This window comes from Pipistrellus hanaki (assembly GCF_964339955.1).
Source record: "Pipistrellus hanaki genome assembly, chromosome: 2".
Taxonomy (NCBI): domain Eukaryota; kingdom Metazoa; phylum Chordata; class Mammalia; order Chiroptera; family Vespertilionidae; genus Pipistrellus; species Pipistrellus hanaki.
This window is the reverse complement of record NC_140504.1, coordinates 50,333,485-50,347,981: the sequence shown is the minus strand read 5'-3', so window position 1 is coordinate 50,347,981 and position 14,497 is coordinate 50,333,485. Positions and strand designations below refer to the sequence as shown.

Sequence of the window (14,497 nt, the reverse complement as noted above, 5' to 3'; positions counted from 1 at the left end):
ATGGATGGTCATTGGATTTGTAAAAGCCAACAACCCTGTGGTCGTTTTCCATAAACCAGGTGCCCTGCTAAATTTATCTTCATAACCATCTTACACGGCATCATCATCATCCCTGCTTTACAAATGAGAAAGCTGAGGCCAAGAGGGGTCAATCGGCCCACGGCAGTGAAAGCCAAGGTCTGGGTTCAAAGCCACCAGGCACGCATCCTCCCTGCTTGTGCCATCTCCATCTTTAAGACTCCCCCACCATTCCTCTTCGAATCCGTCTCCTTTCAGAGCCCAAGAGCGCTTCCCTCCAAAGCATTTCTTATACACTCTAACCAGTACAGCTCTTTTTCTGAATGCCCATAGCCCAGTAGTCTAAACAATGTTAATTAAGAACAAATACTGCTTCACCTCCGTTTTTCAGTACATGTGCTGTGATTCCAAATCTCTTCCGTTAAAAGAGCAGTCATCTATTTTTGTGTCTCCTCTAATTCTTAACATTGGACTTGCCATATATTACTACATAGCTTAATATTTACTGATCGACTCCACAAATGACCTTGTCGAAAAAAGTTATAGGGGAAAAAAATCTCAGCATTATATACTTTTTTCTTCTCTCTTGCCCACTCTGCCTGCCTCCTTAAGTCAAGGCCTTTGTCAGTTTTATTTTGTTTTTGAAAATGTGTTTCTATTGACTTTAGAGAGAGGAGGGGGAGAGGGAGGGAGAAAAATATTGATGTGAAAAATATCAATCGGTTGCCTCCTGCACACACCCTGACCGGGTATCAAACCCACAACCTGGGTCATATGCCCTGAATGTGAATTGAACTGACAACCCTGTGGTGCATGGGATGACGCTCAACTAACTGAGCCACACGGGCCAGGGCACCAGCTTTAGAAGTCCCTGTGTCAGCCCTAGCCGGTTTTGCTTAGTGGATAGAGCTTTGGTCTGTGGACTGAAGTGTCATGGGTTCAATTCCGGTCAAGGGCACGTATCTTGGTTGTAGACTCAATCCCTGGACACAGTCAAGTGTGGAAAGCAACCAATTGATTTGTCTCTCTCATATTGATGTTCCTCTCTCCATGTCTCTCCCCCTTCCTTCCACACTCTAAAAATATTCAATGGAAAATATATCCTCGGATGAGGATTAACAACAAAAAAGTTTCTTGTGTCATTTCTTTAAGAAGTAATCTGCTAATATACAAATTGCCATAAACTGTGCATTACTCTTGACTCAATAATTCTACTTAGAAATATAGCCTAGAAATATAATACAAATAAAAAGGAGGGTTAAAAAAGTAGACAAGATGATAGAGTGCTACTGTAATAAAAAAATAAAAACCTAGATATTCAGTAGCCTGTTTCAACCTTTAATTATATAAGCCAAAATAACATAGGAAGAGTGCTTATGAGAAATATCAAGTAAAAAGAGCTTAAAAAAACACACTATCTCTGTAATTATGATAACCATAAAAATAACAAATGTGAATCCAAAAGGCAAAAAAAACCCCAAAAAACACCCAGTATCATTTGCTACAGTGGTGGAATTATAAATAGAATAAAATACTCCAGCTTCTGAGAAATGTGGGATAGCTAGTACTTTATAAAAAATACCAAACCTTAAGACTATGTGCTATTTTAAGTAGAATAACACTTTCAAAATTTGGTTTGGTAAAGTGCTCACTATAAAAAAAAAGTAATAGTAAACCTTTAAACCTGTAAACATAATAAAATCTAGTAAATAATGTTAAATTAAGAATTGGAAGAGAGAAACATGCAAATAATCATATATTAGATAAGCTATTTTCTAGAAAAAGAAAAATGTGCAATTTCAATCTTTAAATACATTTTTATCAAGCAAAAGTAACCAAAACTGAAAAGGGCACATAATTTAACATGGAAAACTCAATATGCATAAGTTTTATACAACAGACCTCTTCCAAAGTCAAAGCAGGTAGAGTCTGCAAGAATGTTGCTCTGGTGTTAGGTTGCCCTGCACACCCTGACAACGAACAGAGAACTGACCCCTCTTGAGTGGCTTCTAATTTTACACCAAAATTATATTTTCATATTACCTTACCCTTGCTAATAGTCCAGATTCCGCAACACACTGCTCTTCTGGGACTGCCATTGGCTTACTCTGCTCGGCCGCAAAGGGCTGGTCAGCTCCATTTTTATAGTGGTTTGATAAAGGTATCTTTGGTTCTAACCACTCGATTGTCGTTCCTGATGAAGCAAGAGAAAACTTTCCCTGAAACTTGCTCATAATCTGGAAAGTTCAGCAGATGTAGATTTTATTAAACAATTTTGTTTTGAGCCTACAAGACTAAAAGCAATTCAACCTGTTAAGAGACTGCCAAGACAGCCATAGGTAGCTCATTAGCATGCGCACCATGATTGGTGTTTTACAAAAGAGTAATTTGCAACTTGAAAACAGATATCACCTTTTAAAAGAATCAACCCTGAACAGGACTGAACTCACTTCTTGGGCAAATCTGTGAATCACAAAGCACATTCTCATCCTACCAGTTGACTTGTTGTCCTTTCCGTATGAACCCTGCCCTTCTAGTAATCAAAAAGTGTGTAAATTAGGCTTTAATGAGTCACAATTACAGCAGGAGCCTGAGACTGAGAAACAGTTAAATTCGCTTCAATTGGGATGAATTTTATTCTCAGTAGCAATTCTCTAACCAAGCAATATAGCCTCCTTGATGTAAGTTAAGGATTGTAAATACATATCCATTCTTTTTTTCAGTCATATAAAAAAAGCTCCATATACTTTTAAATTGAAAGCCTCTTCTACTGAATAAATAATAGCTGACCCAGTGAAAGACAGTAGTCACATTTACAGACCTGTCATCTACTCAATTAATGACTTAAATGTCTCTTATTACCCTTAACTAGTTTAACAAAGTGGATTCTATGCCTAATCAATAATGGAAAATGTTCCATTTGATTTCAGAGGCTGATCTAGGTTTCACAGAAGCTTGGCTATAGAGTGCTACAATAAGGGATGCTCAGTCTACCAAGCAGAAATTTTAAACAGTGTGGAGTTTACTCAGGCTATGACAAAACCCCAGACTTCTGCAGAGAAGTAAATTACCCAGTTATCAGGACACCAGAGCATTTTGCTCAACCATTCTTTCAGTTTCACTTGGCAATTGGGGAAAGCCATGACTGGGGCGATGCCCTGGGTAAGTTCATGGAGCCTCTTTCAAAATTCCAAAGAAAACACCTTGTCCCTATTTTAAAATGATTATTTTTAATATATTTATCTAGATGTCTTTACTTCTAAAAATAAAAGGCACACAAACAATAAATTTAACAGATCTATTCTAAGAGATCGTTCAACTGATTAAAATCTTAACAAAATTTATTGCCCAGGTGGTGTGGCTCACTGGTTGAGCATCGACCTATGAACCAAAGGGTGTCATGGTTCCATTCCAGTGAGAGCACATGCCCAGGTTGCGGGCTCAATCCCCAGTGTGGGGCATGTAGGAGGTAGCCGATCAATGATGCTCTCTCATCACTGATGTTTCTATCTCTCTCTCCCTCTTTGAAATCAATACAAATATATAAAAATAAATAAATAAATAAATAAAGATCGTATAAGACTAAACACTAACTGGAAAATAAGATTTAATTTCTGTGTCATAATAACACTTAAGTGGGAAGATAATTCAGTTTTTCCAGTTATTACTTTCATTTTCAAATGACTAGAGGTTATATTTCTACAGACCTAAAAGTTTACAATGTTTCACTTTTTTCATTAAAAAGGTAATTTATAATGTGCATGCTTCATTAATCATAAAGCAATCATTTAAAATAAGACTGTATTCATTTAAACTACATAAATGAAGTTTCTAAGAATTTTAAAAAAACTATATAGATTTAATTAATTAATCAAGTATTTGTTAAGCATCTAGTATTTAGCATTTTACTCCTTGTTGTACTTTAAAAAAATTAAGTAGCATAAACTGGAAACATTGTTTCATTTAACTGACAAAATGATTACCAAACCAGAGTTAACCCAAATTTCATAACTCAGGGTAATACATCCATTGTTTAACATAGGGGAATAGTTAGGTAAACTAAATTACCTCTATCCCCTCAAAAGAATATAATAAAGTCATTAAAACTTACGTTTACCAAAAGCATATCACATATTGAGAAATTTAAAATACAAACACATATTTTCTAATAATGGAATGAAACAAACAAAAACTAAAAAGAAAAATAGGGGGAAAAACGGTGGGGAGTATACTAATACATTAACAGTGGCAGTTTCTGGTTGATAAAACAATGCATAATTTTTGTTTCATCTTTCAATTGTATAGCAGCTTATAAGTTCTTTATAATATGTGTGTGTGTGCTCTATAATAGAAGAAAATTTATATCGGACTTGTTAGAATTCCAAGGTAACAGTTCATGTTGATAAACTCACAATTTAAGATTTTCTGTCGTTTTGGGATGCTGTCTCCCTTATCCCTCCCATCTCTATGCTAATTGGTTTTTGTAGCATTTCTGTGTCTTTCTTAGACCTTTTGATAGTACTTTGTTCCCATTTAAGTTGCTCTTTATACATATAGTACACATATTTACATGTTGTCCCAAGTGCACTATTAGTTCCTTAAGGGTACTATACATACCTTATAGGCCTCTATAATACTGCCCGGACCTATACCTACAATTGACATTAAAAATAGCTTTTAGCTTCAAATATTGAACTTAGGCAGATGGAGGATGGGATCCATACCTGAATATGGTAAACTTTCCTGAGCAGGGACTCAGTATCTTTCTAAAATACCTTTCTTTCACAAGTAAGGGGAGTAAGCTGAATATTTATTCAGAGAACAGTGAGTTGTTATGAAATATTAAGTTACTACTATTAATAAAATATGATGGGATAGGGGGATTACAGAGATGTTGTTAAAGGTACAAATCCGAAACTAGAAGATGAACAAGTTCCACAGATTTAATGTACGGCGTACTAATTACGGTCAATAATACTGTATTATATATGTCTAAGATCCTAAATTTTCTCACTACAAAAAGAAGTGAGAATTATGTGCACAACTGAGGTGTTACCTAATAGTTTGGTGCAGTGGTTCCCAATGTGGGGCATATTTCCTACAGAGGGGCAATTTGATATTCAAGGAGGGCAATTTGAGAATGAGTTATTAACAGGGAATTTTTTGCATTTCTTATGATTCTAGGGGCCTCATTTACAGTATATAAATATATATTGTGACATACTTTAAGCATTTCAGTCCTCTATTATGTTTTGAAACTTTATTTGCTATTTTTTTTGTATCACTTCATATTATTATTTTTTAAACTATTTCTTAGTGACTTCTTTCTCAGTACTTCAACTGTCCTTTTGTTCTTTTATTTTCCTCTTTCATGGATGCCATGTTCTTTGGAAGCTTGTTTTAACCAGGTTAATGGCCTTTTAGGTTTCCTCCCTGGGAATAGGAGTTCCCTTTTGGAATAATAAGAATTGTATGTCATAGGAGGGACATCAGGATTTCAGAGATGTTTAGGTGGCCAAAAAAAAAAAAAAGGTTGGGAACCACTGATTTGGTGGTAATCATATATACGTACCTATAGGTTGCAATATTTATGTAATAAATCAACATGTATACCTTAAACTCACATAATGTTTCATATCAATTATATCTCAATAAAAAGAGTTCAGTCATCTCATTTAGTAGAAAAATTATTTTTTTGTTCTCTCATGAAATAACATTCTTTTCTAGTAAATGAATTTCAACAAATAGGTGCTCTCAAATACTAAATGTATACCTTATTTTTCAAACTAAAAGGCAACTTAAAGATTTAATATATATCTCAATATGGAAACAATGAATAGTGGACTGAACCCAAACTCAATAAATAATTCCAGTGTTTCTACTTTGGTCAACTGGATGAATAGTAATATCACACTACAAATAGTAATTTGTTATTTTAACACAAATACAAGAGATGTGGGGTTTTAGTTCAGTTTTTTTTTTAAAAATATATTTTATTGATTTTTTACAGAGAAGAAAGGAGAGAGATAGAGAGCCAGAGAAACATCGACCAGCTGCCTCCTGCACACACCCCCCACTGGGGATGTGCCCGCAACCAATGCACATGCCCCTGACCGAAATCAAACCTGGGACCCCCCCAGTCCGCAGACCGACACTCTACCACTGAGCCAAACCGGTTTCGGCATTAGTTCAGTTTTTGAAATGCTGAGTTTGAGGTCTTAAAGAGATATTAAATGATATTAGACATTAAACCCCAAATCACTTTAGATCGAAAAAAGGGCACAATAAAAGACTTTCTATAACAGAGTGATCATTAAAAGAAGCTTATTGGCCGAAACCGGTTTGGCTTAGTGGATAGAACGTCAGCCTGCGGACTGAAGGGTCCTGGGTTCGATTCCGGTCAAAGGCATGTACCTTGGTTGTGGGCACATCTCCAGTAGGGGGTGTGCAAGAGGCAGCTGATCAATGACTCTCTATCCCTCTCCCTTTCTCTCCGTAAAAAAAATCAATAAAATATATATATATTTTTTAAAAGAAGCTCATTGGTTCTCTATTTTTTGTTTTTAATTAAGATTTTCTGAAGTTAGAATTACAACAAACACAGTCCTTTCCAGGTTCTGGACTTTACTGTTAAGTCCTACCTTTAATCTATAACTTACCTGGAGGCAATGAGCCCTTCTGATGCGATGCATGCTGCAACTGGAGAATATGAAAGCAGTCATGTAAGCAGTTCATAGTTGCCATGGAAGTAGCTTTGAGCATTAAGAGATCCTGGTCCAAGGAACTAAGATGGCCAGAAGCAGGAAGGCATTCGATTCGTCTAATCAAGTCTCTTTGTTGTCCTTCAGCGTGAGACATCATCTAAGGAAAACAACAGTTCTGTGAGTCCCACTCATGATTTCTGTAAATACTATAATACAGTTGCCATTTTAATGACAATATTCAGCTTTCTAGCCACTTTTAGGATATATTAAACTTAGAAATCTATTTTAAGTTTGTTTGGCTAGTCTCAATTTATGAGCATTTAATAATGCTTATCAACTGAGCAAAAGATGGTAACCTTTGGCCTGGCTGGCCTGGCTCAGTGGTTGAGCATCAACCTATGAATTCAGTGGTTGATTGTCAACCTATGAACCAGGAGGCCATGGTTTGATTCTAGTCAAGGGCACATGCCTGGGTTGCAGGCTTGATCCTCAGTATCAGGTGTGCAGGAGGCAGCCGACCAATGATTCTCTCTCATGATGGATGTTTCTATCTCTCTCCCCCTCTCCCTTCCTCTCTGAAATCAATAAAAAAGGTATTTTTTAAAAAGATGGTGACCTTTGGTAGCAATATATATATATATATCTATCTTACAAACAGGGGGTGGGCAAGAGTAGGTTTAGCATGCCAAGAAATTGATAACAATAAAAAATTCTGTGCCAAAGTGAGTATAGCAAGCAGACTACAAGAATGTGTAAATAATGAAGGCCAGCAATTTGAGCATTTATAAGATTGTACTTAAGTGCACTGTGCCATTGTGACATTTTTTTTTACTTAATAAAGCGATTGAAATAGTCATAATCTGCATATCTTTTCCCATACAAACAACTGTAAAGCTACCTTTGTCAGCCTCCATATATGTAGCCTATTCAGGTTTAACACAAAAGATCTGTAGAAAATAGTACCTGTTCTTTCTAGATCCTGATCAAAATTCACCTCAAGGAGTTTCAAAGCAGTTTAATTATCTCCAGACGCTGTGCTCAGACTCTCTGACACCTGGGGCATGCACGATAACCCAACCTTATCTTCCTTATCCACCCCTTCCATTTGACGTAAAACTATTAGTCACTGAATGTACACAACCTAACTGAAATTTCTAAAGCATCACATGTGCTTTTCACTTAGTCCTCTGCCTGTGTAAGTACCCCTCACTTTTCCAAAGTTAGAGCACTGTTTTAAGGTTTCCTGAAGGTCTGCTCTCAGACCACAGTCCTCAGATAAACCAAAATAAAATTATTTCTAATATTCTCAGATTCAGGTTCTTTTTGTTGACAGAGTCCTGTCCACTTTTTCTAATAGAGCCAATGGAAGAGCAGTGATAGATAAGTAAGCCAATTTTTAAAAATGAAACACAATTTACTACGCTTGCTTACTTTCTCTATTGTGATCAGAAGGTTCTTTGATTATCCATCCTTTGAACACTATTTTAATTCACATAAAAATTTTATAGTGGAGAGTTTCTTTTTACTTTCAGAGGCTAGCTGCTCCAAATAATTAATTATTTATTTGTTTTAAAAATATATTTTATTGATTTTTTACAGAGAGGAAGAGAGAGGGATAAAGTTAGAAACATTTATGAGAGAGAAACATCGACCAGCTGCAAGCTCTTGCACATCCCCTACTGGGGATGTGCCCGCAACCAAGGTACATGCCTTTGACCAGAATCGAACCTGGGACCTTTCAGTCCACAGGCTGACGCTCTATCCACTGAGCCAAACCGGTTTCGGAAATTTTTCAAAATATGTTTTTATTGATTTCAGAAAGAGAAAGGGGAAGGAAGAGAGAAAGACAGAAACATCAATGAGAGAGACTCATTGATTGGCTGCCTCCTGCACATCTCCTACTGGGAGTGTGAGCCCTGACCAGGAATTGAATCATCAGGGATGCTTAACCGCTGAACACTCCTGGTTCATGGAACAACACTCAACCACTGAATAACACCGACAGGACTCCAGATAATTTTTTTTTTAATCGTTACCTGAGGATATTTTTCCATTGATTTTTAGAGAGAGGGAAAGACAGAGAGAAATATCAATGTGAGAGAAACACAACAATTGCTTGCCTCCTGAATGAACCCTGAGCAGGACCAGGGCCATGGAGGAGCCTGAAACAGAAGTATGTGCCCTTGACCAGAATTGAACCTGGGACCCTTGAGGCCACAGGCGAACTCTATTCACTGAGCCAAACAGGCTAAGACCAGATAATTTTATAATTTTTAATCTAGTACATCAGACGGCTAGTGAAAGAGACGTAAATTATCCTACCAAGCAAATCCAGTGTGTCACACATGAAATAGTCCCTGAAATCATATGTTGTGGTACTGGATAAAACTTAAAATAAATAAATAAATATATATATATATATATATATATATATATATATATATATATATTTATTTATTTATTTTTTTAATGATTTTAGAGAGGAAGGGAGAGGGATAGTCAGAAACATCAATGATGGGAGAGAATCACTGATCGGCTGCTTCCTGCATGTCCCCTACTGGGGATCAAACCTGCAACTGGGCATGTGCCCTTCACTGGAATTGAACCTGAGACACTTCAGTCTATAGGCTGATGCTCTATCCACTGAGCCAAACCAGCTAAAGTAAACTTCTTTTTTTTTAATGGAAGCTTACCAGAAAAAAAAAGCTCACCCTTAACAGGAAAAAAAAAAAGTTTTTAATGAAAGCATCTATACATATACATATATATGGGTGCTTTGTGTGTATATAATTGTATTTGTATATAAACTATGGCACTAACTTTCAATAATCCAACCTTATGAATTAATTACAACCACTTGGAAAACAACTGGTAATATCTACTAGAGTTAATAGAGTTAAATAAATGCAATCCATTATTGAATAATTATACCATTAGATATACATATATATGCTCATCAACTCAAGTTTCCATCAACACTGGGATAAATAAAATTAAAATATACATTAAATACAGTACATTTGCCGAAACCGGTTTGGCTCAGTGGATAGAGCGTTGGCCTGCGGACTGAAAGGTCCTGGGTTTGATTCTGGTCAAGGGCATGTAACTTGGTTGTGGGCACATCCCCAGTAGGAGGTGTGCAGGAGGCAGCTGATAGATGTTTCTCTCTCATCAATGTTTCTAACTCTATCCCTCTCCCTTCCTCTCTGTAAAAAAATCAATAAAATATATATTTTTTTTTAAAAGAAAAGAAGCCATACCCAAGGAAATACACACTATTTAATTCCTGTTTTAGAAATTTCAAAAATAGGTAAAATAAATCCATGGTGTTAAAAGGAAGGGTATAGTGATGGAGAGGTATAAAAGGATCTTCTAAGGTGCTAGTAATATTTTTTTTTTTAAATGGAACCTTAAATTGCAGTTTTTCTTTTTAAATATGTTTTTATTGACATTTTTAGAGAGAGAGGGAGGAGAGAGATAGAAACATTGATGAGAAAAGAACATCATCAATCGGCAGCCTCCTGTATGTCCCCTACTGGAAATTGAGCCTGCAACCCACTGCCCTAATTGAAAATTGAACCAGCTACTTCTGGCATCGACGCTTAACCTCTGAGTCACACCAGCCGGGCAATATTTCATTTCTTAATCCAGAATGTGATTACATGCAAATTACATCAAGATGTACACTCTGCCCTGGCTAGTTTGGTTCAGTGGATAGAACATCGGCCTGCGGACTGTGTCGCTCTCACTTGTGTCTCTCTCACTTTGATGTTTATCTCTCTCTCTCCTCCCTTCCACTCTCTCTAAACAAATCAATGGAAAAACACCCTCGGGTAAGGATAAATAAATAAACAAACAAGCAAACAAACAAATAAATAAAGGAGTCACTTGTTTGGCCATATAGTCTTCCCACTAGACTTAAAATTTAAAAAAATATATATATTTTATTGATTTTTTTACAGAGAGGAAGGGAGAGAGATCGAGATCTAGAAACACATCGATCAACTGCCTCTTGCACACCCCCTACCGAGGATGTGCCCTCAACCAACGTACATGCCCTTGACCGGAATCGAACCTGGGACCTTTCAGTCCACAAACAGACGCTCTACCACTGAGCCAAACCAGTTTCGGTGCTAGACTTAAATTTTACATTAAAGGAGTATGTACCTTTACTTGAGAAATAACAAATACAGACTTTTGAAAAATGAGAGTTTGCTATTACATAGTTGACAGACTTGAGAAAACTTTGGATACCATATATAATCAGGAAATGTTTTGTTTTTTAAAAATTGCAATCACAATCCACATTCAATATCATTCTGTACCAGTTTCAGGCAGATAGCATGATGGCCAGACAAAGTTGGACAGCCCTCATATTTCAAGCACCTACTCAGCCCCACATATAGCATCATAACATTGCTGACTGTATTCCCCATGCTGCAATCCACATTCTGGGGCTATTCTGTAACTATCAATTTGTACTTCTTAATCCCTTCAATTTTCCCCCCAGTCCCCCAACTGGGAATCATTAAGACTTAAAAATTATCTAAGCATACTAGATGGGAAACATTGAAGGCCCCAGAAGACACAAATAGAATTTTTAAAAATTTTAGTGATGCCGGGACCGGTTTGGCTCAATGGATAGAGCGTTGGCTTGGGGACTGAAGGGTCCCGGGTTCGATTCCGGTCAAGGGCATGTACCTTGGTTGCGGGCATATCCCCGGTAGGGGGTGTGCAAGAGGCAGCTGATCGATGACTCTCTCTCATCGATGTTTCTAACTCTCTATCTCTCTCCCTTCCTCTCTGTACAAAATCAATAAAATATATTTAAAAATAATAATAAATAAAATAAAAATAAAAATTTTAGTGATAAAACCAAGTAGGTAAGATTATTTTGTGCATTTTAACTTGACTTCAATTCATACTTACTTCTCTGACTTCTACAAGATGGTCTGGAGGTAAGTGAGGTCTTTTGCTTGTTGATTGTAGTTTGGAATGTCCAACATTAAAAAAAGAAATGGCATTTTGACTTGGCCTCCTCTGGGATATAGGAGAATTACCACTAGATGCAAGTGAGAAGCTCCGTGATTTCAGAGGAGGGTTATTCTATTAGACAAACAAAGAAAATCATTCCTTTTAAAAACAATGTATGCTCTCTAATCCTGAACCTATGAATTTTAAAAATTAATCTCAGAATTGACTATAAGAACATTTCTGAAACTGATAAATTTTAAGGCACACAAACTATAAGCATTTCACATACCCATAAATTAATGTATTTAGAAACTTAATTCCTGGTGTGCTATCAAGAATACTTTTTCACATTTTATAAAGATTAGAATAATAACTTTCTAATTTCAGATTTTTAAACATCATGATTGAAGCAAAAATATACTTAGCAATATTTAACATAAATTTTCTTAATGTAACATGCAAGTATCTTTGGAACAAACTGATGCTTTCTGATCACAGCCAGTGATTGTAATCTTGCAGTATAAGTAAATCAGTAGGCCTAAATCACAAACAACTTTTTAAAACTCACTTATGGGGAAAAACACTAGAGGGGAAAAAAATTTTAATTCCAACTCTCACCTAGGTATACAATCCTTTATTCTTCCCAGATACTAGTTTTTAGATATCTCTAAACTCAGATGTCAAGTACTGAGACTCTTCTTTTCAACTTAAAAAAACACACCCAAAAACCTCCAAAGATATACAAATGACCAAAAAACATATGAGAAGACTTTCAACATTAGTCATTAGGAAATGAAATAAAAACTATACTGACATCCCATTTCATGTCCACTAGTATGGCTATAACAATAGGAAAAAAAACCACCACCCAGATTACAATAACAAACATTTCCGAGAATGTGAAAAACTGAAGCCCTCATACATTGCTGGTAGGAATGTGAAATGCCTCAGCCGCTTTGGAAAGCAGTTTGGCAATTCCTCAAAAAAATTAACAGCCCTAGCAGGTTTTGCTCGGTGGATAGAGCATCGGCCTGTGAACTGAAAGGTCCCAGGTTTGATTCCGGTCAAGGGCACATGCTCGGGTTGTGGGCTTGATCCCTAGTGGGGGACTGTAGGTGGCAGCTGATTCATGATTCATGGATGTTTCTATCTCTCTCCCCCTCTTCCTTCCTCTCTGAAATTAATAAAAAATATATTTAAAAAAAATTAAATAGAGCCGGCACCGGTTTGGCTCAGTGGATAGAGCGTCAGCCTGTGGACTGAAAGGTCCCGGGTTCGATTCCAGTCAAGGGCACGTACCTTGCTTGAGGGCACATCCCCAGTAGGGGGTGTGCAAGAGGCAGCTGGTCGATGATTCTCTCTCATCGACATTTCTAACTCTCTATCCCTCTCTCTTCCTCTCTGTGAAAAATCAATAAAATATATTTTTTTAAAAAAATTAAATAGAGAACTACCACATGACCCAATAATCCCACTCTTAAATATATACCCTAAGAACTGAGATCATGTGTGCACCCAAACTTAAACACAAATGTTCACTATATTATTATTGATAATAGCCACAAACAAGAAATCCAAATGTCCATCAACTGATGAATGACTAAATAAAACATGATATCCATACAATGGAATACTGTCCACCCATTAAAAAGGAATAAAATAAGATACATGCAATAACACAGATGAACCTTGAGAACGTCATGCTGAGTGTAAAAAGCCAGATACCCACAGAAAAGCCACATATTGCATGGTTCCATTTATATAAATACCCAGAATAGAAAATCATAGAAATAAAAAATAAATTCACGTTTTCCAATAGCTAGGAAAGGTGAGAATAGTGAGTGACTGCTAATGGATATAGGTTTTTTGGAGGATGATGAAAATGTTCCAGAATTAGTTGAAATGATAGCACAATCCTGCAGCTATACAGTGGAACCTTGGTTCTTGAACTTAATTTGTTCTGGAAAACTGTTTCAGAAGTGATTTGTTCAAAACCCGAAAACAATTTTTCCCACTAGAAATAATGTAAATTGAATTAATTCATTCCAGACCCCCAAGTGATTCCCCGTTTTAACCTTTCTTACAAAATACTGAAATACTGATATACCCTGTTTCCCCGAAAATAAGACAGTGTCTTATATTAATTTTTTCTCCCAAAGTTGCGCTAGGTCTTATTTTCAGGGGATGTCTTATCTTTCCATGCACTAGGTCTTATTTTCGGAGGATGTCTTATTTTCGGGGAAACACAGTAGTACATGTCTAAGGTGCTGCTTAATCTATAAACAAACACTTCTTTTCTTAAAAACAACCCCCTATATAACCTTATTACTTATATACTTTATTAAACAACCCCCTACTATAACCTTAAATCAAGCATGTCAGACTCTCAGCCCATGCTTGCCTTAAAAGAATCACTTTCAGCATTCATGCAGTATCTTTCACTGCCTCTGAAATGCTGTCACTGGCTATCTGCTTTTTGTATATCCAAGTCAAGAGGTATATTCTACCTCTTCAATTGCCTGTGATCATTGTTGGTGTTTTTCCACAACTATGGCAAAATTAGCACTTGATGGCCACTTTATGTTCTAAAATTGTGCTAACTGTCCATTTTGCTAGCAACAAAAGAAAAAAAACAACCAAGAAATATTCACATCAGGATTTCCTGAGATATTCAATACCCAAGATTTAGCAGTAAACTAACTTATATTCTCTCCTTTGTTTGTGGCCTGAGAGATGCCTTTTGTTTATGCTGATGTATCAGCAAAAAAGGACTGATAGGATCCAGAACTGAAATTTTGTTC

The 14,497-nt window shown here is 36.4% G+C and overlaps 1 protein-coding gene across 2 annotated transcripts in view; it reads right to left on the bottom strand.

Annotated features, from left to right (window-relative positions):
• The window catches only part of OSBPL11 (oxysterol binding protein like 11), an 81,297-nt gene that overhangs the window by 30,090 nt on the left and 36,710 nt on the right, over positions 1-14,497 (bottom strand). The window contains exons 5-7 of one of the 2 annotated variants that reach the window (XM_084871609.1): positions 11,652-11,828; positions 6,678-6,879; positions 2,067-2,212 (exon numbers count right to left, since the gene is read on the bottom strand). In XM_084871609.1, coding sequence (XP_084727735.1) covers positions 2,067-2,212; positions 6,678-6,879; positions 11,652-11,828 — 525 coding nt within the window. The remainder of the gene's footprint in view (positions 1-2,066; positions 2,213-6,677; positions 6,880-11,651; positions 11,829-14,497) is intronic. The other variant, XM_084871610.1, reaches the window with a different exon arrangement.